General features: G+C 34.1%; 1 protein-coding gene across 1 annotated transcript; it reads right to left on the bottom strand.

The window, feature by feature from the left end:
* Positions 1-22: 22 nt before the first annotated feature.
* LOC115986126 (probable LRR receptor-like serine/threonine-protein kinase At3g47570) lies at positions 23-27749 on the bottom strand. The gene is made up of 4 exons (XM_031108983.1): positions 26177-27749; positions 22895-23206; positions 1096-3801; positions 23-520 (listed from the first exon to the last, which is right to left on the bottom strand). The coding sequence occupies exons 1-4, from the start codon at positions 27747-27749 to the stop codon at positions 30-32; spliced, it is 5082 nt and encodes a 1693-aa protein (XP_030964843.1). The 3' UTR covers positions 23-29.
* Positions 27750-27942: the final 193 nt, after the last annotated feature.

The raw sequence follows: 27942 nt of genomic DNA, 5'->3' as shown, positions 1-27942 counted from the left end.
ACGCACTCAATATAGTCTTATAATCAAAATTAAATACCCCTTACTTGAGCTCTATTTGGTCTGCCTTTGCGGATCCCCAAACTAATGAAAGCACTTTTTATCAATTGCAGTTCCTTAATGACTTCCTCCATACTCATCCTCTCTTTCGGGGATTCCAATGAACATAAGATTCCAATGTTAAGAATTGAGAGTAAGCACTCTTGCATGTCAACATCAATATGCCTAGAATCCTCAATATTATTAGCTTCTTCTACTTCAATTTCATTATCATTGTCATCTTTTTCTGTCACTATCATTACCGCAGTTGCAACTCCCAATTCTTCAACTTCTCTTGGCAAAAGTATTGGGTCAACAACTTGAGCAAGTCTTTTTGGTAATGCCATCTTAACAAAATTATGGAGATTTAGACCATCTTTAAACATATCATCAGTGGGCATCCTTCCTGTAAACATTTCCAGCACAAGGACTCCATAGCTATATACATCCCCCTCAGTTGATGCCTCACCACCCATGCCATATTCTACAACTCATGGAATGGAAGGAAATTAGGCAATTTCTATCTATAATGAAATAGATTAAGGTCTACAAAATGCATATTCAAAGAAAATGAGAAGAATCTATATATATAAATAATATGACATATGATATTACTTTCACAATGGAAGGAAAATGTATGAAACTTTACCCCAAGGGGCCAAATTAAAATTTTTTTTTCTTGAATGTTCAATTTGATTGAAATATATGCATACAAAGAAGATACGAAGTTTAGCCAAAGGATCAAAATGTCCATCGCCAAATTAACTTAGGCATTTCTCAAAGTATGAATCTTATTTTTGTTTTATTTATTTTATTTTAAATTTTATGTAAAATTAATTATGTGCTTGTATGTGCTCAAGTAAATATTTGTTATAAGAGACAAAGAAATAGTAAGCAAGAGAGTATGTTAATATGTTTATACTAGTTTTACGAATATTAAAAAGCTTATATGCTCAATAATAAAAGTAGTTGATTCTTATCTTTTCATAAAGTGACAAAGAGAAAAGCAACATATTACAAGATTGTTAAGAATTTAAAACTAAATAAGAGAGGTTATACCTGGAGCAACATAGCCGATAGATCCTTTTAACCCAATTGTACTAGTACACTTCTGGGAAGAATCATCAATGCTTGTGAGGAGTCTTGCTAAACCAAAGTCGCTTACATGAGCAATCATCTCACTATCGAGAAGAATATTGCTTGGCTTTAAATCACAATGAATGATTTGTTGCTGACAATGATTGTGCAGATAATTTAATGCAGAAGCCACATCAATTGCAATAATTATTCTTTGAAGAAAGCTCAAATTTTTTGATTGATTTTCGCAGTCTGTCATTGGATGTAGCCACATATCTAAGCTCCCATTTGTCATGAATTCAAATACAAGAGCTTTAAATTCACCGCCATTATAATTGATACTGGAGCAACATGTTAAGATCTTCACAAGATTTCGGTGTCGAACATTTCTTAAGACATTGCATTCCACCAAAAAACTCTTGGTAGCTCCTTTAGTTTGAAGGTTTAGAACTTTTACTGCAACTAACATTTCTTCTTGATCAAGAACTCCTTTGTAAACTGATCCAAAACTACCAGATCCAATCAAATTGTTGAGAGAAAATCCATTAGTTGCACGATGAAGCATTTTGTAGGAAATTGTTGGAAGGAGATCTGTCTTTGAGACATTAGAAGATGGTTTCTTTTTATATTTTTCCCTCCAATAAAGAACAATAAATGATGAAACTAGAAGGAGACATGCAACCACACAAACAATTGTGATTATTGTTCTTGAAGCAAGAGACTTTCTTGATTTTGTAACTCTGGGGCATTTTGGTAGTTGTAATTGTGAAATACCCCCACAAAGCTTATTGTTTCCAATAATTGATGTTGCATCTACATTTTTGAAAACTCCAATAGTTGGTAGTGGGCCCTCAAAATCATTGAATGAAATGTTCAAGTATTTTAAAAATAAAAGTTTCTCTAGACCCTTTGGAATAAATCCTGATAAGTTGTTTCGTGAAACATCCAAAAGTTCAAGGCCTTTCAGATAAGCCATTGATGAAGGTATGATTCCTTCAAAGGAATTCCCTTGCAAGTGGAGCTCTTCTAAATTCAATATATTTCCAATTGTTGTGGGAATTTCACCAGACAAGTTGTTTTCAGAGATATCTAGAGAATTAATATTTTTCAAATTGCCCACTTCAACAGATAATTCACCACTAAATGAGTTGCAGGATAAATTGAGTAATAGTGACAAAGAGAAAAGAGAAAAAACCTGCAGAGATATGACTCCACTGAGGTAATTTTGTGAAATATCCAATTGTTGCAAACTGTGGCAATTACCAATAGTTGGAGGTATGCTTCCTTCTAAATTGTTTCGAGAAAAGTTCAATTGAACCAATTGAGTGATGTTGCCAATGGAGCTTGGGATTTGCCCTGACAATTTGTTCCCTGATAAATCCAATCCTTGCATCTTCTGAAACTTTCCAAAATAAGTAGGTATCACACCTATGAAAAGATTCTCATCCATTTCCAAACTATTTATGTTGATAAGATTCTGTAACGCTGTAGGAATCATTCCAGATATTTGGTTGTCTCCAAATTTCAATGCATTAAGTTGTGTTGACAAGTTGCCAATAGAATTGGGCAAAACACCTTCAAATTGGTTACTTCTAAATGTCAGCGATTCCATTTTGCTACAGTTTTCTAAAGAGTTTAAGAAGTCCAAATCCCTTCCTAAATTATTATAACTTAGACGTAGGTGTTCAAGATCTAGTAGATATCCCAGATTAGTTGGAACTGGTCCCACAAAGTTGTTTCCACCTACGTCAAGTATTTGAAGCTTAGATGCATTGCATAAAGAACCGGGGATTGGCCCAAAGAATTCATTCTCACCAATTCCAAATAGTTTGAGATTATGGAGAGTGAGGCCTATGTTTGCTGGAAGAGCGCCATTGAGTTGGTTGAAGACAAAGTGTATAGTACTAATAGATGATAAACTGTAGAGAGAGGAAGGGACCGTACCGTTCAGTTTATTGACTCCAACTCTGAAGACTGATAAGCTTTTCAAATGGCCTATACTCTCTGGAATATTTCCCTCTAAGTTATTATATTCTACTGAAAAATTTACGAGCAACGAAAGATTTCCCAAGGAAGGTGGGATTCCTCCTGTCAACTTGTTTGTTGAAACCATAAGAGCCAAAAGCTTAGTCAAAGAGCCAAGCTCCATTGGGATTTTCCCAATAAGTTTGTTCGATTCTAAGACCATTACCCTGAGTTCGGAGCAGTTGGTCAAGCTGGTTGGAATTTCTCCTCCCAGTGAGTTACTTGAAAGATTAAGATGTCGCAGTCGGAACAAATGACCAGCTTCCTTTGGAATATCACCATAAAAGCTGTTGTTTTGGAGGTTGATGGCCCTGAGAAATGTGAGGTTTCCAATGTAAGGTGTAATGGTTCCATGCAAGTTATGACCTTCTAGTACCAAGGTTGTGACTCTTCCATGACGGCGGCCACATGTTACTCCATACCAGTTACAAAAATGGATAGAATCATTCCAAGAGCTCAAGATTCCATATGGGTCATCAGCAATGGATTCTTTAAATTTAAGCAAAACCAAATGATCAGTCTCATTTGTTGAAGTGGCAAAAAAAGTGGCAGGTTGCAAGCATAGAAGGGTTATAGTAAAGAGTAGAATCATATGAACATGTGTAGAGCATGATGCAGGAAAATTGGGGTTGTGAAGCTTCATTGGTTTGGACAAGCAGGAAACTGGTGAAATATTAGTGTGAGGTAGAGAAAGATACACCAGTTTGTATTATATATGCTAATTTGTCAAATACCTCCAAAAATGTAAAATAAGGGGTAATTTCGTTTGATAATTTTTATAGGCTTCAGTATCAATAAATTGATAGCGTGCATGCATCCAAGAGAGACCCACTGCCTTTGGACAAAGACCCCGGGGTCAACTCAAATTTCGTCAAAAGTTGCCGTTAAGTGTCCAATTTTTTTGTTCTTCAAAATTTTTTAATTAAAGAAATCTAATTAATTATTAAAGAGTACCAGAAATTGAAAATAAAGTCATTATTAAATGTGATCATTAATCATGATTTGACGCAATTTAGCAAATATTTTAGTGATACAACTTAGAATTTTTTTAAAAAAATTATTTAAATCCTATCATATTTATAAAGAAAGACAATAATTATTAATGGTAATTGTGTTTTGTTAAAAAAAAAAAAAAAAGACATGACGAATTTTAAGCCTTAATTCTAGGAGTTTTATAGTCTTACATTTAGTTTTTATCTTTTAAATATAAAATCAATACAAATTTAGATAGTGTCATAAAATAGACATGAGAAAAAAAAAAAAAAATTTCATGACAAGGACAACCCAATTTTAACCTGATGAGATTTGGATGAATGTAAGAAGGCCTTGAATTTATGTTAACAAGAGGATGTGAAATGTCCAAACAACTTTTGGCAAATTCAAGGTGGTCCTATCTTGTAAATGGTCCTTCTCTCCTCCTCTGGTCGCTTCTACCACTTCTTCTTTGATTTTTTTTTATTTTTTTATTTTTTGTTTGTTAAAATTAAATTGGTTTGTTGTGAATTAAATGGACATTTAACTGTACGTGGCTATGAGTACTATAAATTATTACCACCACCATGAATTGTCACATCAAATTTTGTATTGTCGATTACCAAACTTATTCAATAATCCTAGCTACCAATTTAGCCCCCCTGCTTCTCTTCCTGTCACACAAAAGATCTCAAGAAGTCAATCCCAGCAATGCCAAGATTTTGACGTGAGGTCCTTCATCATTAATGTTTTCGCCAGCCAATTAATTGTGTGATGCTTGTAAATTTTTGAGAATGATGTGATGGCTACGACGTATTTTCCTTTGTGCTTTTCGCCGCTTTTTCTTTCTAAGAGAAAGGAAACACACTGTAGATTGGAGCGCAAGAGGATTTTAACGAGAGCTATGAAGTGTACAAGTTTATTTATTAATTAAAAATAAATCGAAAAATGGTCCAAATTTTTAAAAGAAAACTAGTCTACTTCAAGCAGTAGAGGACTTGGCTAATAGTTTGATTCCCATTTAATTAGGATTTGATGTGTTGACTGCGTAGTTTAGAATCAACGTATGTGTTGCATGGCTTTTATTAGATAGTGCGCACTCATGAGAACTTGATCGCTAGATTTGGGTATTTTTGTCCTTTTATTTATTTATTTTTTTTAAGTTACATCCCAACGTTTAATTTGTTTTGTACATAAATTTTTGTTGGATACTATGCTTGACAAAGATTACATTCAAATTCATTTTACAATTTGCAATCTTCTGTGAATGCTTATGAATTTGAATGATTTCAAGATCTAAATTGGCATTGTCGCCATTATTAAAGATTTGTTATTTATAGTCGCAGCTTTAGGAGTTTTTTTTAGGTTAGTTATTAATAAATTTAAATTATACAAAATTTATTAAGAAAAAGGACTTGAATATATCAACATAAAAATGATAAAATGATAAAAAAAAACTTATAAACACTTGAAATCTTACAATATCCGTTTACTAGAAAAATGAAAAATGCAATGAATGACTAATAAGAGAATTTTAATATGATGATGGTTATAAAATATATATTTTATGTGATCTAGCACCATAGTACACGAACACCTTTTGGCAAATTCAAGATGGTCCTATCTTGTAGATTCGTATTGTGGCTCTGCCAACTGTCAAGTGTCATATTTTCTCTTTCAAAATAATAAATGTTGATAGCCATTTTACGTCAAGGAGTTGAGGACTTGACTAATAATTTGATTCCCATTTAATTTGATTTGAATTTAATGTGTTGGCTGTGTGGTTTAGAATAAAAAAAAAAAAAAAACGTATGTGTTGCATGGTTGTTAGAAAGTAGAGCACTCAGTAGAACTCGCTAGATTTGGGTGTTTTTGTAGTTTTAATTTTAACTGACATCACAATGTTTAATTTGTTTTTTTCATAAATTTTTTTGTTGGTCATTATGCTTGACAAAGATTACGTTCAATTCATTTTACAAATTACAATCCTTTGTGAATGCTTATGATTTGCAATGATTTTGATATCTAATTCACATTTAGGGGCGGAGCCACAGCATAGCTTGGCCCCCAAATTTTTTATTTTATTTCTAAATTCTCTTAATGCATGTGGGTTTTTATAGTATTTTTAAATATTAGACCCAAAAAATAATCAGTGATCTAAAACCAATTGTTCATAATAACAAAAAATTGTCTATTTTTTTAACTCAAAAAAGAAAAGTACTACTAGAACAACATAACGTTTCTCCTTTTTACGTAACGTTTCTCCTTTTTCTTTTCTTTTTTCCTATCTTATTTGGTGAGTTCTAGTTGTCGAGTTCAAATAGTGAGTATTTAATTGTTGTTCTAAAGAACAATAATTGATAAATAAATAATCTTCAAAATATCATTTAAATAATAACATATCACACAAATTAGAATTTATCGTAAAATTAGAGAACAGTTGAGAGATATTATCTCGATGATGCTTTAAAATTATCTCAAAATATGATAAATAATTTACCATCGATTTATGAGTTTTTAGATGGCAGAGTTGAGGTGTGAACCAGATCACTCTCTTGAGATGATACACGCCGTTTATAAGATTTCTAGTGCAGTAGACTAACAATATTATGCGTGCCACCCTCGAGATACAACAACCCAACTACCTTGTTGATTGTCCTTATAAGCCTACACGGTTTGTAGGATTAGAAGCTCTCAAAATAATACATTCTTTTTACCCATAAATAGTGCATATAAAATATAATGACACGTTTTTGCACGTAACCATGTGTCTTCCACTGGAGGGGTGACTTTGCTAGACTCGAATTTTTTTTGGAGAGTTCCATCCGAAACTCGACATTGGAGTGCATATACCATCCATAACTCGACATCCGTGATAATGGTTGTAATAAATAAATAATTTAGCATAATAGCTTTGATTAAATGACGAGTTGAATACATAGTTATGTATATTAAGTGATGTCCAATATTAATTAAATGTCATATGTCCAATAATGGGGTGAGTCCAAAATAGTTCATATCCAGCTATGGTTCATGTCCATGTAATATATGTCCAGCAGTGGTTTATGTCCAAATAATATGTGTCTAGTTGTGGTTAATGTCCAAATAATATATATGTCCATCAATGGTTTATGTCCAAATAATGTATGTCCAGCAATGGGATGGGTTCAACTTGTCAATATTTTTATATTCATTAGTGAAATATTAGTGAATACATGTTTGTTAAATAGAAAGATATTATTAGAGTAACTTGCAATTAGTGGTACACTAATGATTAAGTAACATGTACTCCATAACACAAATTTAAAGATAGAGATATAGCGACTTATCTTAATATGGTTTGTGGTTCTAGCAGTATAGCGTCAGTGAGTTGATAACATTCCAGTGGCATAATAACATAAGTCCAGTGGTATAGTTATAATGAAGTAAATTATATTCAATAATGTAAATTTAGAGAAAGACATAATGACTTATCTTTATGTGGTTTGTGGCTCTAGCGGTATAACATCAATGGACATAACATTTCAACAGCATAATAAAATGAGTCCAGCAGTACAATATGATATTATGAGTCATTTCATGGTGATTTCATAATTGAAGGGGAAAAATTGGTGCAACTGGAGGGAGAGAGAATATGTCCAGCCATGTGCATAAGTTGGTTAAGTTTATCCCATTTATCATGCACTTAAATGATTTTTCCCATGTAACGCTTTTTTAGTTTTTAGTCAAGTATGAGTAATATTGTCTTCCATGAGAAGGACTTTTAATATTATAAGGTTGTAACTTTCATAAGAATAATTTTTAGCATTGTAATTATATGCCTTCCATGAGAAGAGCTTTTAATAAAATGTTCTTGGAAAAGTGTTTGATATGTTTTAAGATGTATGGAGATGGTAAGAAATATATATGTTTTGTGAGATATGGTGTTTGTAAGATATATTAGAAATATATGTGGGAAATTTGTATGGATAGTTTGTGAGGAATGTGTTTGTAAAATATATGGTAGCATGAGATAGATAATATAAAGGTTAAATATAGTAAATACATGAGCTTATAGTTGCTGCTGGAGTGATTTTTTGTGTTCTTTCATGGGTTATGTTGCTTTCTAAAAAGGAGAGATTTGGTAAGAGAAATGGAGAAAGAGATGTTTAGAGATATGGATAGCAAGATGATAATATTTCAGAATAATAGAGTGTGGGAGAGATGAGTAGTGGTGTTAGTGTGTCTTGGAAGAGTTGTGGCTTGTTCCTCTTTATATAGAGCCAAGTATGTAACCAAATGGGATTTGGTTGAAGGAATAGCTAGCAAATAAGGAAAGGTTTTTAGCAAAATGAGTGATTTCTTTAGTTGGTTTTTGGTTTTTAGCCAAAAGAAGAAATCTAAAACTTTTAGGCTGCTGGAGCTGCTATTACAGCTATCAGTCATAGTTATACATTTGTTGTCATAGCTGTCAGCTGCACAACAGTAGCTGCTGCAGTAGCTGACACTGCTGGATGATGTCACCTAAATGATAGCTTCTACTGGAGGAAAGATTCAACATTAAATTCATAGGTTTGGTTGAAAATGGTTAGATAACTTTTATGGGATCCTCCTAATTCAGGTATTACAGCTGGAGACTAAAGATTTGGCTTAAACAAGTAGGATTTCTTTTATGGGATCCTTACTTCTTTTGATATAGCAGGTAGTTGCTGGGATTAACCATTAATGGGCTAGTGATGTCTTTTTAGGACATGTGTCAATTGCCTAAGTTATTGCTGGAACTATTGCAGTTGCTGCTGGAGTTAAGGCAGCTTCTACTGGTATTTTTGGCTAAGTTTCCTCTTTTGGAAAAATATAAGTTTAGTCCATGGTTTCATACAATACATTTTTAGTATGTAATAAACTAGTTGGTTGATATTTGACGAAGCTTTGGAGATGTAATTGTGGTATCTTTGTGTTGTGACCAAATCTTAGAGAGCAATGAGGGTGTTTAGTGCTAGATGAGATATTAAATAGATTTCTTATATTTAGAGATAGCCAATAAGGTTTAGCCATGTGTTTGGGATTGATTTAAATGAAAATAATAATATAATTTATATGAAATAATATAATTAGAATATATGATTAATATTAAGTTTTAGGTAAAGAGGAATGGGGAGTTTTATTATTTTAAGTGTTATGTGATATAGGAGGCTTACTAGATATTACTTATTGCACACTAACTCATCAGAGTTCAAGGAATTGGAGAAGACATGCCAAGCAACATATTTCTTTTATCAACTTTCAACCGTTGGAGCTTTACTGAACATACTTATTGGCCCTCCAAACCACGACTCCCAAAATTCCCCCGATGAGACTCATGAGCTGAAAATGAGATGGTATGTCATGAGCTTGAACCATAGGCTTTGATGAGATAATATCACCATAGATTTTGGACCATGGGTTTTGGTGTCATTTTGTGTAAATAAAGTCATGTGGCATGAAAATTTTGTCCTCAACAGCAGACAGCCTTTACATTTGATTCGTGATATCAAAATAAATTTCAGAACTTAATTACATGAGTTGTAAAAAGCCAGGCTCCATGTATTAAAACATTGGACCAAAAGACAAAAAAGTATGGCCATTGAATTGCACATGAAAAACCATTCAATTACTAGCGGTTTGTATATTCAAAACGTTAGACAATCGATACAAAAACATTTTTATTAGGAAATGTATTTGGTAAGGAAATATTTCCATATTCATTGAGCCACTAAATGTTCATTTAGTCTAAAATATGTATAGTCATTCATATACTAATATTGTGGTGGTTGTATTCCAGTGGCCTAAGCTTATTGGGCTTGAACCCCCAATTAATTTGTATTCTATATTGGGTTTAGCCCACAATGGAAAATCCGAGAAGAAATTAGGTTGTTTATTAGTGATACTATAACAACTATTTGCTAGAAAGAATCGCTAGCCGAGGAGACTGCTAGGCTATCGTGATTCCCCTTTGGGTGCCCAAGCTGGATTACCCTACCCTAGTTTGATGTTTTGACCCCTTGCTTTTCTCTCGTGTTTCTCCCCCTAGAGTTAGGTTCTACCCTTATTCTGATCTCCTCTCCTCTTTATATACCCTCTTGTGAGTGGCTAAGTCGTGATGAGCAAACCTCACACATGCCTGTAGGTCCCACCACTTGTAGGGTTTGGGTGGCATTTTAGGTCTATGTCACTATTTAATCCTATCAAGTCATATGTCAAGAACAAACCCCTTAACTGTATTGTGAAGATGATTCTCTTGTAACTTGTGCCAAACGTCGAATTTTTGATCGGCAGGTGGATTCCCCCAAGGCACTATTTTCCATCCCCAAGGTTGGGCAACGTTTGCTCAGATAATTTGCTACGAACACATCCGCTAGTGTCTTAGCTTGGCATTCATCAACCTCAGGACAATCTAAGATCTGGTTATGCTCGGTACGGGCCCAATCTTTGATTTGGTTATGCCTAGTATGGGCCTAACATGGGCTAACCTTTTCATCCTCCTACAATAGCCCCATACGAGCCCATCTCCAGAACGTGTGGAGGGGATCATGGTCATGTCCTCGGCATCTTGGAATGTGCTTTGTTATAACTACCATGCTTTAGTAACACCAACCATCAGATAATAAATGCGTTGGATTTGACAACCTGTAGCTTGGCACGTTTCTTGACAGCTGTACTTGATTAACAGTCACAATCATCTGTCCTTGGGCTCCTAAGGCACATAGAGTTAGAGGGTTGGAGTGGGCGGCAATTTTCCCACCCACTCTCATACTCTCCTCCTATAAATACCTACCAAGTATCCAAATTCATTTCTTCCTTTCAAGTTCTCTCAAACTCTTTCCAATCTTTTGTCATCTTCTCCTCCTCCTATTTTTCAAAAAGGGATCTTCCTTGGTCTTAGTCCTCCTACCTCTCTGTAAGAACACTCCTTCCCTCCTCTTTTTTCATTCTAATGTAATCATAAGTAGGTTTGCCAAGTTAGTAAACACACCCGAGGCCTTACTGACCTTTAGAGCCAGATTCCATATTCCTGATGATGTAATCATCGAATATTGTCATTAGGACACTATAGCCAACCAAAGGGTTGCAAGGACCATATTCGTCCTGTTGATTAGCCGTTGTTGGCTAATCTTTGTAACCGGTGCAGACCTTCTTTAACTTGTCTCCCTTATGATACAACAGCCCAACAAATGTCGTATCTAGCCAAATATCTACTCCAATACATATTAGCCCATTAATCATCACAATTAAAAAGAATAAAATAGTCTCTCTCCTTTTCAATGTAGGATTAAACCTTTCACTAACTACTTATCTTTGATATTAACTCTTATATCTTTATATTTATGTTGTCATATTTATTCCTTTTAATTACATAATATTAAAATGCTACAACACTTTCCACTACACTCTAGTTTAGATTGGTGATTTGTTTGTGCCTTCATGTTGTTGCATGTAATTTTAATAATTAATCAACTTGAGTAATTGAATTAATTAACTAGGGTCAATTTTATAACCCAACAAGTGCTAAATAGGTAAACCTTTGAGACCCTAAACGACAGCAAAAGCTTATGAGATTTCCCAAAAAATAAGTTCTTTGGGTTGGTTTTCTACACTAGAAATTTGTTGTGAAATTCAGTACAATTATCGATTTAAACCAGCTTTTATCTGAATGGACACAACTAATGTTCTACATCATAGTGAATTTGGAAGTAAAATTCTGAAAAAATTTCTTCCTAGAATCAAAATTTTTTAGATTTCAGTTGACTTGGGATCAACACTAGCGTCTGATTTGTGTCATCAATAAATTACAAATTATTTTTATGTAATAGATTGAATGAGTTACGAATTTGAATAATAAGTTTTTTTTTTTTTTCTCATTTTTTGTTTTTGAATTCTGTTGAATATTTTGTTCATTTGTTCTGTTTAGTCTAATCTTGTTATTGTTTGAACTTCTTTTTTTTTTTTTTTTTTTTTTTTTGTGAGAAGGAAGAACTTGAAGTTTTTTATTTAGTAATAGGCAAATCAGCCTGAAAAGCTGCAAAAATTTGGATAGGTACATCCTTTATCCAAACTAAAAAACCAGTGACATGACGTGCATGTCTAACTAGGTTGTGAGCAACATTATTCCCTACTCTACCAACATGTTGGAAGAAAATACAAGTAAATAAACGTGCCATCAATTGGGCATCCCGAACTAACAGACCATATGAAGCTAGTGAAGGAGAAGGGTCCCTCAATGCAGCCATGACGATCATCGAGTCTCCCTCAAGAATTGCTTTGTCGAAGCCTAGTTCTAGGGAGAATTCAAGTGCTCTACATGTTGCTAGAGTTTCCAAGTTTACAACTGAGTGTGGGAGTGGGATGTTTTGGGATAAAGAAGCGATGACCATGCCTTGGCTATCTCTAACAACCACGCCAATACCTACTCTGTCTTCATCCTTAAACACTGCTCCATCAAAATTAATTTTAACCCGGTCCAACGGTGGAGGCTGCCAACGTATCTGAGCTGGAGTTGCTGCAATGGGCTTCCTCGACTGTGCTAACCGAAACTCCTGAAGGGACTGATAAGCTTGCTAAGCTATTTGGTCCAAAGGGCAACTTGCTGGAGAAGTCCTAACCTTATTCCGTCAAAACCATATATTCCAGATGAGCATTGCAAATAGGTCACCACTACAGTCTGATTCCAGCACATGAAGGAGGACTTGAGGAAAGGTTTGGAACCTGGTGGTGCTCCTAAACGCCCATTGTGGATCATCCTCCCAAACCCAAGTTAGACTCGGACATGACCACAAAGAGTGTATCACATCTTCTGGACTTTGTGAGCGTTGGTTCTAAAACTTAAAATTAAAAAAATTAAAAATTGTTAGCGTGCAATCTTCGTAGAAAGACCCAGTACTACCTTGGACAATGATCCCTAGGAAAACTACTCTACCGTATGATTTGGTATCATAACTAAACTTTTCATATTCGAATTAATATGCATGAACTTTGTGCTTATATAAGAGGCTATCATCTATGATTTTCACAACTTCTAGATGTGCGTATGCACTTGATAACGTCTTAAAATGTATACGTGTTATATATTTATGTGGGCGTTATCTCCTTATTACTATGCTTAATTTGTATAATTAAGCTATGATTTGCATTAGTCCCTATTATTTATCTTTACATAATTTCTTGAATAAGATATCATTCATTGTGTGTAATTTTTTACTTTCAGGAAATCATGTGAGAAAGATGAGTTTACAGGAATTTGTGAGAGAATGGAGGCCAAACTAGAATTAAAGTGGAGCTAAAGGACCCTGCTTAAATGTCTAAGGAGGTGCAGTTGGAGTGCCTGGATTGTCTACCATGATTGGAAGTTTCAAATAAGGAAAAAAATCAAAGAGGCAGAATCTAAAAAGGAAAAATCTGATTTGAGCACTGATCAATATTTTGGGCGTATCTCTCTCCTCAAAAATCCAATTGACACAAGGCTAGATGGGTTGGAACCGTGACTTAAATATCTACAACTTTCCAGTTTTGAGTTTTCCGAAATTCTCAATTTTTAAAGGCTGATATTAACTCACAAGTTACTGTTGTAAACTTGGGCGGAAATTAAAATAGTAAAAGTTTTATTTTCTTTGGACACTTAGACATTAGGGTTTTGAAGGGAGGCTGGTAGAACAAATTTTGGCAGAGAAAACCTTGTATTTTTCTTTCTCTAATGGCAGCTTAAACTCTTTTCTAGGGCTAGGGGTTATGTTTCTTCTATACGGTTTGAATATTCAATGCGATTCTTTCTAGGATTTTATCAACAACATATTTGATTGTTCAATTAGATTTCTTTTGATGTATTAATTCTTCCATGCTTTCAATAAGTTAAATCATGTTTTTCTTATTGTTTAGATGAATTTCTAATAGTTTCAAATAGAAATCAGGTTTTAAAGTGAATGGGTTTTTTGAAAACTTTTCTAACCACATTATTAATCGAGGTTATCATGCATTCGTGAATTGTCTCAGTTCAACCGAATCATAAGTTTTTAATTGTATAAGAACAGTCAATTATGAAATAGATATTTTCTTAGATCACAAAGAATTTCATATCGATATAGGGAAACACCCCGATACCCTAGTATTTACATTATTGATTTAAATCAGTTTTTATTATTATTCTTGTTAACAATCACCAAGCAAAAGTATTTTTCTTCTTCACCCAAATTGTTATTTAATTATATTGTCTTTGAATTTACCCTGCTCCTTGTGGTTCGACCTCGGTACTCCGAGAATTATATTGCTACGATCTCCTGCACTTGGGAGTAAGCAAGTAATTTTGCACTATTTAACAAAAAGACACTAGAATATAGGAAAAAATTCATATTAAACAAAAAGGCCCCTGGAATTTATGTTAACGTCTTAACGATGCCTTCCAGGATTATTTACTTTTCATGATTTGTAAATATTATTGAAAATAATTATATTTTTAAGACCAAAAACTCAAAGCAAACTTATAGAAACTAGTAAAAATAGTTAAAGACTTATTTGCCTTGGAAGTGAAAACGTAAAGGCTGTAGTATTTCCTAGAAGACTCAAATTAAATGTTTTTTTTGACTTCTTGGACAATATGAGTCATCAACTTCAAATATCATTTTCTTCTAAAAAAAAAAAAACTTCAAATATCATTTGAACTAGAGGAAAAATTTATTCAAAATAGTGGGCCTTGTTTGCTGGACTTTAAAAATCAATTGGTCAGACTTTTAAATTAGATTGGACTAGCTGAAGTTTCGGATACTTCTATGTTGGTGGCGTTATCCCTTTCACAACAAAGGATGAATCACTGTCTTATGGATATAATGACTGAAAGTGGTGGTGGTTGTTGAAAATGAGATTGATGAGGCTTGTCTCGTGAATTTGGATTTTGAAAGGATGAGGTTTTTGATAAGTGGTTGTGATGGCAATGGGAATAAAACTGCTTGAGGTGGATTTTGGGTTGTGGGTGTCAACAAATTTTGGCCAAATGGGTTTCTTTTGGGGGGTGTTGGTTGCACTTCTCAAGGTCACAATACCTATTGGATTCTCACAAGAAAGATGACTTGATAAAACAAGTAAACAACATAGGATGGCACCAGTTGTTAGGCTATTACCAGAATAGGAATTATGCTTATTGATCAAGATATATGATTCTTAGAGCTATCCAAGAATCTAAGATATATGCATGATGTACCAATCTTTAAAAGGCTATTACTGATAAGTTTTATTGTTGCTAATTTTACCAATCATTCCATTTAATCAAAAAAAATTCAAATAGGATTTTGGGAAATAATTGATCCCATCTGAGTAACCCGTTTCATATAGGCATGACTTATGATATTTTGGGAACTAGATTAAATGGAATGAAACGGGATCAATTTCTTTAACATCCTTCTAGTCTCTACACAAAACGGATTGCCTTGTTGGGCTCAATTTCTTCACTACACAAGACGGGCTCTGTTTATGTTTTCACGACACAAAATGGGCCTTGAAAGCTCTTTTCCAGAGAAATGGGTTGCTTAGATGGGCTTAATTTATTCACTATGCAAACCGGGCCTTGTGCCCTTATCTTCATTACATGAGTCGGCTTCATGATTTTTCCTCTTTACATAAAACAAGCTGTTTTTGGGGTTCTTTAATTTTGTTCCAGGGTTAAGCATGAGATTGTAGTATAGAGAAACCTACATTTTCTGACATTGACATTGTTAAAAAAAATGAAGCTAAGCTTCATGCCTGGATGTTGTGCTAATTTCTCAATCTTTGGTAAACCGTCTATATGTACCAGTCTTTATCGACCCTTTGCTTTTCTTCAATTTCAACCCCACCCACTTCTTTGAAGCCTCTAATTCCTATCTTTCTAAGTCCACCACTGCACTCAGCTTCTGTTGAGAAGATTTTGGGGAGTTGTGGGAGGGTCGTTGCAACAGATTTAAGCCCTGTCGCACTGTCTGTGGCAGCTTTTAATGTGCAGAAGTGTGGTCTTCAGCTTAGTGAATTTATCATTGTAATGTAATGGTTCCAATTCCAATAATTTCACATGAATGAAAACTCGCCAACAATGATGGTATTCATCCTGTAATCCATATATTGGACCATGTTACATGTTGAAATGAAATGCATGAAATTTTTAATTTGTTTCTAGTAAATCATTTATTCCACATAGAAGGAGAATAATAGTCTCCAATTTAAGAGTGAAGTTGTTTTCTACTGTGAAAGACTGGAGAGCATTTTGAGCCAAAACCAGAGCTCGTAAGAGCAAAAAAGAAAATCACACAAAAATTTTCGTCAATCCTTACGTCACTCACTCTAGTGGAACCATTTATGACCGGCTACGAACATACCTAGATCTAGGCAAATTTTGTGGCCAACCCTTATCTCTTCACATTTACTTATTAGTCATTTGAGAATGGTTTATTTTCAATAGCTTATTTGCATAATGTGAAATAAAATGCTAAAAGTTACCTTATTTCCAAAATGTTGAAAGTTAGATTATTTGAAATAAATGTGAAATGAAAAGTAGTGTGAGATCCTTAAATAATATATAATTTAAGTTTAAGCAAAAAAACTAGCTTTTAATTGGTTGCCAAACACTTAAAAGCCAAAACATAACCCTGACTTTGAAAGAGAAAAACAACTGCAAAAACAAGAGAAAACCTTGAGAGAGATTCCAATTGTCTTCAAACTTCTCCATTGAGTATCCTGGGAAGGTTCTTTGATCCAACAACCATTGATCACCCAAATATGGGGCTTGAAGTTAGATCTATTTAGAAGTTTTAATTTCATTGGACTACTTTATCCCTTATCTTTTTTTATTTTATTCTAATTTTTCTTTTAACTATTTGTCAAAATATTATTTTGTCCTTAAATTTTGTTATTAGATCAATCAATTTGAACTAAATAATAAGGGTAATTTTGAAAATACGGAAAAGTGAAAACAAATATACATATGTAAGAACTAATTAAAAAGAAAAAAAAAAAAAATTTTAGATGGCCATGTTAAAATGCAATAACGTTTGCCTCTGCCTCTAGGATGCAAAGTTGATAACAAAATCCTTTCATTTCCTCAAATCTAAATAAGTTTCAATTTCTTACCACGAAATTAGATTTAGAGAAAAGCATATAATCAGATAAAATGGAATTCTCCTCAAAACATATTTTGAAATTTGACAATGTCGTGCACCTCCACCTTATCCTTGCTCGTGTAGTGGAAGGGTGTCATTGACCAATTCAATTGTCGTACAAGGGGCCTTCGTTAGTGTAATATTCTATCACCTTCTCTGATTTGTTTGATGAGATATTTTGATGATAGCAATAATTAAGATGATCCTAGCTAGTATGTGATTACATAGCCCACAGGACCCTCCATGATCATCTTTACAACACCAATAATTCACCTTTTTTGTGGAAACAATTGCTCAAGATTGGTATTATTATGGATAAAAAGAAATAGGTCATTCCCAACAACCTAGTGGACTTATTGATTAGTATGAAATATCTAAAATATAAGTAGAATTAAAAAAGTTTAACTTATAGTTGACCTCTTAATATTTATTTTAGATAAGATTTTGAGAGCCCACATGTTTTTACATCATTATTTTAATATATATATATATATATTAATTGAGTTTAAATTCAATAAGAGTCCCTATAAAACCTCTTATATTTAAACCATTTATTACAATCTTGTCACCTTATATTTTTATTAAGGTCACATGTGATTTGGTACTACTCAATGTGAGTCTAGAACCGTCAAATGTAATATTAGCAATCTATCTACTTGTGAGTATGGGGCCCCAAAAAAAGGGCACCAGAGAATTACCTTTTAAATACTGGTTTATTATCTTGTTAAAACCAATTTCATCCATTATCACAATAATTTGTTTGATTTTGTCATAAAATTTGTATTAACTTTAACAATTGTTTCGAAAAAGACAATGGATGAACTGAAATCAACCCAATCACAATTAGGTAAATTAATCCTATTAAAAAGGTAAGAATAATATATTTTAAATAAATAAATAAACTTATAAACTAAATATTATATAAATAATATTTAATATAAAAAGTTCATTTAATGTAATTACATTAAGCCTTAAATATATTGAGTCGGTCCTGCTTTCAATCATTAGCATTAACCAGAGTGATCATAAGTTCTTTTACTCAGTCATGGGCTCACTTGCATTATCTTTTGAGCCATTGATGGCATATATGAGCTTGATTATGAAGATTGGGTTGGGTCAGAGTTCAGTGTAGGTAGTGGATTACAAAACACCTCTTGAAATGGACTCTCATCTATGCTTCAATTTACATGTAGGCTGGTAGACTGATTTTGAAAACAAATTGTGTTATGGGCTTATAGGTGGACTTATGTTTGGGTTTGCACATTGTTGCGGTCAAAACCTAGTTCCGCATCCTAAATCCTAATCTACGCACCGCAGCGTTTGCTCTGGTTTCCAAGTATTTGGAATTCATGAAACCTATTCGACGAAAAGTCTGAACCAAGTCGAAGAAGTTTTAGTCCATCCAAAGAACTCTATCGAAGTTTTGAGGAAATGGGGTTGTAGTGATACTGAAGTTTCGAAATTATTTGTAGGCAGGCCTTCTTTACGCAAGGCTAGCATTACATGGTTTCTTAGTTGACGAATCAATCATAGTTTTGATGAGAGGCTTGAGTTCTTCTGGACATTGTTTATGTCAAGGGATGTTCTTGTCAAAGACATTATTAGGAACCCTTCACCCTTGACATATAACTTTCACAATACCATCAAGCCAGCTATTTTACCGTATGAAGATATAACGCGTGTAAGTAGATACAGGACAGGTGCTCTTTTTTTGGGCCCTGAAATCTAATATCATTCTCCTTTTTGTGAGCTCTTTGCGTGCAGCGGCCTTGTACCATTGTAGTTTTGTTGTTTAAATTATCTGTTTTAATGCATATCACAGGCAGAAAACTCTCTCTAATACTTGCATGTACACATGAGACATTTGTTACCATAATTCAATATGTTCTTTACTATAATATGTCTTAAGAATGAGTGCCACAAAAGGTCATACTCTTGGAATACATGTCTATCATTCATTTTGTTTTTGTTCCTAGGCATTTAAATTGTCTGTTTGTCTTACTCATAACCTTGCTCACTTGTCTATTTTTTTTGTAAGTGGGTTGATTCCATCACCATCTCTCCTCTCCCCATCTAGGTTCTTGTCCTGGAGGATAGAGATGGATTGGGACCCTGTTCCCTTCTTTCTCAGTAATAAATTATTCTTAAATTATTTATTTATTTATTTATTTTTAAAGAAGAGTAGCTAATGAAGATAATATCTTTAGGAATATTCCTGATTGAAGAAAGAGGTCTAATGATTTTATATTTAAGGCAGTTTGTTTATTTCTGTTTGATTGATTCTTCTAAAACAGAGAGAGAGAGAGAGAGAGAGAGAAATTAAATGATAGTTAGTGAGGTAGAATTGTTTGCTTTGCAAATCCTGGCCATTGCTTTTGGGATTTTGTTCTAATTTTTATCTGTGCATGTCTTGTTATCACATTCAGTATATATGTTCTAATGATCTCATGCCCTAGTCGATCCTATTTTGCAAGGAAGCACCCATGAAAATATTTTCTAGTTCCCTTGGAAGTAAATTAGACTAGGAATTCTCTAAAAATAAATTTATTTGAACCTGGATCCTTGAAGATTTAATTCTAGGCAATGAAGGATAATTGTTCTTTTAACTGTTTGGTTAAAGTCTTATAAAATAAATTGAAACTTAAATTGATTATTGTACTCTCTACAGCCACAAGATGTTATAATCTAAAGTAAACCTGCCTCTCCTTCCCTCTCTCTTTCTCCCATACTATTCTTATCTTATGACAGATATCACATGAATGAAATCCAAGCACTGCCAGGCTAGTTATCTCAAAGAACCACCATATTTTCTCTTTGATGAGGAAGGCAATGCTAGGGTAATTTTGTCTGAGATGGGAACCCCTGATGCAAGTATGAATTGCTTCAGTTCTCGGCTCTAATTTGTTTGGCTGAACCACCAAGTGAGCAAATGTATAAAAACACCGCAGGAATTATTGTTCATACAGATGGTTTATGAGAGAGTTGGAATACAAAACAAAAGAAATAGGTAGGATATTTTTATGAAGGTACATCATATCATGGTAAAAGTTTAATACCAAGTATATGTTGTGCTCGTTTATTTCAATTTGTGATAAGCTATGTGCATGTTAAAGTATGTTGTTTATCTAGAGCTAGAAGAGTTTATAATAATATTAGATGTATGTACTATGTGATAAAATCAGTATAATAATATTAGATGTATGTACTATGTGATAAAATCAGACATCAGTCTAAAAACTATAACACCATATAAACAAGAACCAACTATACATCGTTTGTTGTTTGAGTGAAGCTTGGAATTTAGCATATAACAAGACCCAATTATGCAGGGGGATTCACTCATAACAGTTCCCTTTCTTATTTTATAGAGTCGTTGACTCTGTAAATAAATTTGTTCTTTTTGTATTCTCTAGACTCCTCTGCCCATTTTACATGGAGTAGTCTTTTTGCAACAAAAAGGACTATATGGTTATCATTTTAATGCAAAAAACATATTGTAGTAATTAGAGTCAGAAATGTGCCATCCCGTTGAGGTGCCTACTGTGTAGGAATTCTATAGGTCATACACAATATACCTTATTTATTTAGAATTACAATACTCTGCTTGGGATGCTTTTGGTGTATGATTCCTGTTTTAGAGACTTGTTTAATTAGATTTTCCCAAACTAATCAGAAAATAAACCATAGACAAATTATCAAAAAATATATTTTTGATGAGAATTATTGCCATGTTTGGTATATGTGACTGCATGTCATTATTCTACAAAAATCTCTGATTTTCTTCACAAGAGAATGCAGAAACTGTAAAAGAATCTGCAAACCATTTAAGAATTTTCTCTAGGGAAATGATCGTTTGGGAACTTGAAGTTTCTGGTCAATTTTCTCACTCCTTTGCTTTTAAATGTTAATGTATGATCTGCAGCTAGAACATGTTGAAGTATTCAGGGCATAGATACTTTGGTTTATGTGTATTTTGTGTTTCCATATGATTTCCTTGTACCCACTCAAACTTGTGAGTTTACTGCCACAAATCTTCAAGAGGTTCCCTAGGCTTAGAGTACCGAAGTTCTAGTGTTGGTGATGGGGTTCGTTCAAAAAGAAAGTTCTATAAAATAATTCTAGAGTTATAAGACCTCTACACTGGGAAGGCAAAATGGGACGCTTTCAGATGTTACAATTGAGAGTCTACATTTGCAAAGATTTTGTAAGTAGAATATTTTTAATTATTTTTTTGTTGTGAATATTCTACGGAGTTTGATTCCTCAGAGTAGTTTTCTACTGTGTCATCAAATCTGTGTGAGTTTTCATTGTTTTATAGTGCTTATTGTTACTATCAGATTTAGTGTTATTTATTGTGTTTGAATTAACTTTTTGTACTATTTATTGGAATAAATCACAACCTAGTCATTCAATCCGCAGCCAAAGTAATTCATATAAATATACGATATGGTGGGATATTATAGGTGTGCAATACGAGGATTTGAGATCTTATATACCAAAATATATGATACTATCAGTAACTGGCATTATACAGTGTGTTGATTTTAATGCATTTAAATTGAAGAAAAATAATTCGAATCATGACCCTGAGTTGAATTAAACTACACCATAGGATGAATGGTTTCCTTGAATTTTTGTTAAGCCACTCCCTAATTTCGTTTGTGTTTAAAGCTTTAAGTTTAAATGAAAATAAAAACACAAGATCCACTTTTATTTGAACGCTAGAATAATGTAGCATAAAAACATCTAAAGTTCTACGGCATTTTTGATACATGCCCTTCCCATAAAGGCTTTAATTTGCACATAAACACGCATTACAGTAATAGAACCAATCAATGTACATGAGGACAACTCCTTCACCAGAAGAGAAAGGAAACAATCCATTGATAATTTCATCAACGGATATTAACCAAGCATTATCAAAGAGATTTAATCTCTTTCAATAGTTTTATGCTCCTGCAGTTCACAAAAAAGTTCGTTAGTTCACCATTCCATACTCTAATAAAATCAAAAACAATAACTATTACATGGATCATTGGAAAAAGAGAATGGAAAAAAAAATTACAAGAAGGTGACAGATCCTATTATGAATGAGAAATGAAAATCTAATTGTGCAATTAGCTAGGATCATCTAATCGAAATTAATACAAAGGTAAACATAAAATTTGCATGCTTTATGTTTTAAAGAAGTTTTTGCAAACTAACTGAAGAAAATAAACGAAAGGAAAAGTTAATGGATGTCCTAGGAGTATCAGTTTAGTAAATATTTTTAGAAACATTTTATAGAAAAAGAAAAAAAACAACTAACTTTTTTTTTTACAATTTTTTATATTTCTCATAAAAGTGGTATTAAAAGTTTTTTATTAATAAATACTCTAAGGGTATTCACTATTCATTAACAGGACCCATAAACAAAATGAGTAGGATACACTACTTAAGATAGTCTTGAAATTAAAATTAAATACCTTTGACTTGAGATCTACTTGGTCTACCTTTGAGGCTACCCAAACCAACAAAAGTATTTTTTATCAATTGGAGTTCCTTGAAGACTTCTTCCATACTCATTCTCTCTTTTGGGGATTCCATTGAACATAAAATTCCAATGTTAAAGATTGAGAGTAATAACTTTTGCATGTTAGCATCAATTTGCTTACACTCCTCATTGTTATCAGCTTCTTCTACTTCAATTTCGTTGGCATTGTCATCATTGTTATCAGCTTTTTCTTTTGCCATTATTGTCACAGTTGCTGCTCCCATTTCTGTAGCTTTTCTTGGTAAAAGCAGTGGGTCAACAATTTGAACAAGTCTTTTTGGTAGTGCCATCTTAACAAAGTTATGGAGATTCAAACCATCTCTAAACATATCATTAGTGGGCCTCCTTCCAGTGAACATTTCTAACACAAGGACTCCATAGCTATATATGTCCCCCTCAGTTGATGCTTCACCTCCAATCCCATACTCTACAACTCATGAAATATAAGGGAGTTTAGCAATTCTCCATATATAATGAAAATAGGGATTTAAGGTCTACAAAAGGTAACGTCAAGAAAATAAATTGAATATATATAAAAAATATTATATGACATATGTTACTACTTCCAAAATGGAAGGAAGGCTTTCGTAACTTTACCAAGAGCATTTTGATTAAGGTAATATATGTGTAACAAAGAATATATGAAACTTAGTCAAAGGACTGCAACCATCAGCAAATCAACTTTAGCATTTCTCAAAGTTTAAGCCATATTTAAATCTTATTTTTGCTTTAAAATTTTCAATTTCATGAAAAATATAAAATTAATTCTATGCTTGTGTGTGTATCCACGCGAATATGTGTTTTAAGAGATAGAAATACTAAGCAAGAGAGTATTGTTTATATTAATGGTACGAATATTGAAAAGACTATTTGCTTGAAATTCAAGGAGTTAAATCCTATCTCATGATAAAGTGACCAAAAAAAGAGTAATATATTTGAATAGGTAAGGATTTAAAACTGAATAGGAAAGGTAATACCTGAAGCAGTATAGCCGATAGATCCTTTTAATTCGATTGTGCTTGTATGCTTTTTGGAAGAATCTTTAGTAGTCGAGAGTGTGAGGGATTTCACAATTTGCTCCAATACCAATGGGCTTGGTCTGCGATCGAATGCTATAAAAGATATGTGCCCCCTCATCCTTCACCAATTGGTGGTTGGATGGATTGGTAAGGCACACGGTCCGACAAGTGGTATCAGAGCCAAGGTCATAGGTTCGAGTCGTTGGAGCCGCATTGTGAGGGATGCTTTCCCAGGAGGAGTGGCAAAAGACCCAGAGCATCAACTTCTTCAGATACACCTCCAGATGCTTTCCAAATCATTCTGGAAAGACTTGATGGGATCAGAGAAGTCCAGACTGAGCACTCTGAGAGGATGAGAGCTATGCAGGATCAGATTGATGTTTTGTCTGCAAAACTTGATAGCTTCACCACTCAGCCTGAACACTGACCCTTTGGCCATTCCTGTCAAAAAGGGGGAGAATGTTTCTGTTGATAATGACATTGATGACTGAGAAGCAGAAAAGCAGCTCTTAAGGGGGAGTAATGTGTTGAGGGGGAGTTGTCAAATTCAAAGACTTTGTTTTTATATGTTTATGTTTTGAGTACTATTTAATGTTTTTTTATGGGTTTGATACACTGTGTTTTGGTGTATAGTTGTTTCTAACTCATTTCTTATACTCTTGGTTTAAACTTTAATATAATTTGATGATGTTATTCAGGATGTTTAGTATTTGTACCCATGTGCTTTTGTAAGCTTTTAGGGTTTATGTTTTATGCATAGTTTGTAGGTTTTATGGTTTGTACCTTGCTTAATGCAGCCTTTATGCTATGTTGAAATCAGTACTTTAATCTAAATGTTCTGCATTTTGGTTTATGTACTGTCACTCTTGTGCCCTTGTAGGATTGTTCCTAGATGCATATGCCTTGTGTGATATGCATTGGTTGAGTGTTGAGCATACAAGTGTCTTGCCTTGTGCTTGTTAACTTGTATGTCCTTGTGTTCATTCCAAGTGTGAATGAGCACTGTGATCACTACCTTGTGGTGTTCACTTGGTTGATCAAGCCATGGTTTGTTTCATAACTCCATCTTTGCTTGATCAAATATTGCCTGTTTCATATGCATTTTATAATTTTCTGCTTACAATGATCATGGTGTATTGTTGTGTTTCAGGAGTATTATGTTCATATGATTCAAGTGCTTCACAGCTTCTAGAGTTAGGTGTGAGTGAGTTTTGTTCAACTGTTCCCAACTCACATGTTAAGTCTAGAGTCTGTTTTAGGGTTTTGTCACAGAATAGCCAAAGGGGGAGATTGTAAGGTTGAATTTATTCAACCATCTAATTGGCTTTATTCCGTGCCAAATTTGCTTATAATTCAGCATTTAGTAACCCTGTATTTAGGTGGGTTTGATGTAAGGGTAGTGAGTGAGATAGAGTGAAGATTGCTCAAGAGTGTGCAAGAAAACAGAGACTCGCGGCTGGGACTCGCGGGTGACTCGCGGCTGCAAGCCGCCAGAAGCAGCACACGTGCCAAGCATGCTGGAAAGTGAACAGTCATGCTAGCTGGAGCACTACAGGACAAAACAGGATAACTGGCCATACGGTTATCTCGCGACTGGATCTCGCGACTTGGTCAAGCCGCGAGGTCAAGCCGCGAGCCACCCCTATTTTGTAAAAACCTGACGTTTCACATTCCTCTCCACTCCAGTATAAATACCCTTTTTACCCACGATTGAAAGAGAGCTTCCAGAGAGAATTTTGAGAGAGAAACCCTAAAGAAAAACCAGATTGTTTCACCCACAATCTCTATCTTAGAATCTCTTCAAATTCCTCAACTCTCTTCCTCTCCATTGTTAAATCCTTGAGAGGCATTATACCAAACCTGGTTCTCACCATCATCATCACTATGAGACAGTCGTTTGGATTTCTGGGAAGCAGTTAGGAAGGAACCAATCTTCATTGGTTGATGCTATGGTCTAGTAGCGGAATCCGGGAAGCTAGAAAAGAAAAAGGTTCGGCGCAACCTCGTTGGAGCAAGAAGCTTGGAGGGCTTAGGTGGACTGGGTAGATTAGGCTTGGAGGGTCTATTGCTGTCCTTGTATCCCAACTGTATTTTCTAGTGGATTGTTTACCGCTTGGAGGGCGGCGGAGAGGTTTTACGCCGAGGGCTTCGGTTTCCTCTTCGATAACACATCGCGTATTGTCTTTGTGTTTGCATCTTCCTTCCTCTCTATCTTTGCCTTTTCATTTATCTGCTATGGATTTTAATCTGTTATGGCTTAGATAGTATTTAATCAATTTCATATTATAGCATATGTTAAGTTTCCGCACACTAGTTGTTTGACATATTGCTTGAATTGATTAAGTTGTAATTTGGGGGTCTAAACGTTCAAAGGTGTTTTTTACACGTTTTTGAACTTTCAGAGAGGAGCCTCGCTAAACCGAAATCGCTTGCATGAGCAATCATCTCATTATCAAGAAGAATGTTACTCGGCTTTAAATCACAATGAATGATTTTTTGCTCACAATGATTGTGAAGATAACATAATGCAGAAGCTACATCAGTGGCAATAATAAGTCTTTGAAAAAAGCTCAAATTTTGCGATTGATATTCGCTATCTATCATTGGATGAAGCCACATATCTAAGCTCCCATTTGTCATGAATTCGAATATTAAAGCTTTGAATTCATCACCATTATAATTTATACTGGAGCAAGAACTTAAGATTTTTAAAAGATTTCGGTGCCGAACATTTCTTAACACATTGCATTCTGCCATAAAACTCTTAGGAGCTCCTTTCGTTTGAAGGTTAAGGACCTTTACAACAACTAGTCTTTCATGTTGCTCAAGAACCCCTTTATAAACTGATCCAAAACTACCAGATCCAATCAAATTGTTGAGAGAAAATCCATTAGTTGCTTGATGAAGCATTTTGTATGAAATTGTTGGAAGGAGATCAATATTTGAGACTGTAGACGATGGTTTCTTATTTGACTTTTTCCTCCAATAGAGAATGAGAAAGGATGAAACCAGAAGAATACATGTAAAGACACAAACAATTGTGATTGTCAATCTAGAAGCAAGGGACATTCTTGATTTTGTAACTTTGTGGCATGTTGGTAATTGCAACTGTGGAATACCCCCACAAAGCTTATTGTTTCCAATAACAGATATCATATTTACATTTCTGAATACTCCTCCTGTTGGTACCTCACCCTCAGTATTGTTGAACGAAATGTTCAAATATTTTAAAAATGAAAGCTTCTCTAGACCCTTTGGAATTAATCCTGATAAGCTGTTTTGTGAAACATCTAAATGTTCAAGGCCTTTCAAGGAATCCATTGATGAAGGTATGTTCCCGTTAAAGGAATTCTCTTGCAAGCCTAGGTACACTAAGTTAAAGCAATTTCCAATTGTTGTAGGAATTTCACCAGAAAAATTGTTTTTAGAGACATCGAGTGAATCAATATTCTTCAAACCGTCTACTTCAACAGGTAAGTTGCCACTAAATGAGTTGTGGGATAAATTGAGTAAAAGTGACAAAGAAAAAATTTGGAAAACCTGTTGGGGTATGACTCCACTAAGGTAATTTTGTGAAACATCCAACTGTTGTAAACTTTGACAAGTACCAATACTTGGAGGAATGCTTCCTTCTAAATTGTTTTGAAACAAAAACAATATAACCAATTGAGTGACGTTACCAATAGAACTTGGGATTTTCCCTGACAGTTTGTTTCCTGAAAAACTCAATACTTGCATCTTCTGAAACCTCCCAAAAGAAGTAGGTATCATACCTGTGAGAAGATTATTCTCCATACCCAAGACAATTAAGTTGATGAGATTCTGTAATGCTACAGGAATAGTTTCAGATATTTTATTGCCTCCCAAATATAATTGAGTGAGTTGTGTTGACAAGTTGCCAATAGAAATGGGCAAAACACCTTCAAATTGGTTTTCCGTAAATGCTAGCACATTCATTTTGCTACAGATTCTTAGAGACTTTAAAAAGTCCAAATCCCTTCCCAATTTATTCTTACTTATATGCAACAATTTAAGATCTCGTAGATAACCCAAATTAGTTGGAACTGGTCCCACAAAGCCATTTTTGCTAAGGTCAAGTTTTTGAAGTTTAGATGCATTGCATAAAGAACTAGGGATTGACCCAAAGAAC

This window comes from Quercus lobata, chromosome 4 (assembly GCF_001633185.2).
Source record: "Quercus lobata isolate SW786 chromosome 4, ValleyOak3.0 Primary Assembly, whole genome shotgun sequence".
NCBI classification, from domain to species: Eukaryota; Viridiplantae; Streptophyta; class Magnoliopsida; order Fagales; family Fagaceae; genus Quercus; species Quercus lobata.
Note: the sequence above shows the minus strand (reverse complement) of the source record. Positions and strands in the feature narration are given on the sequence as shown.

Bases quoted from the DNA above. Each gene is read 5' to 3' on its own strand.
- LOC115986126 (XM_031108983.1), bottom strand. From the start codon at position 27,749: ATGAATGTGCTAGCATTTACGGAAAACCAATTTGAAGGTGTTTTGCCC. The intron at 23,207-26,176 runs GTAAAAAACACC...ATATTTCATGAG, and splicing joins CTCTGAAAGTTCAAAAACGT to TTGTAGAGTATGGGATTGGA. The intron at 3,802-22,894 runs GTAAGCAAATTG...ATATTTCACCAG, and splicing joins AGCTGATAACAATGAGGAGT to TTTCCTGCTTGTCCAAACCA.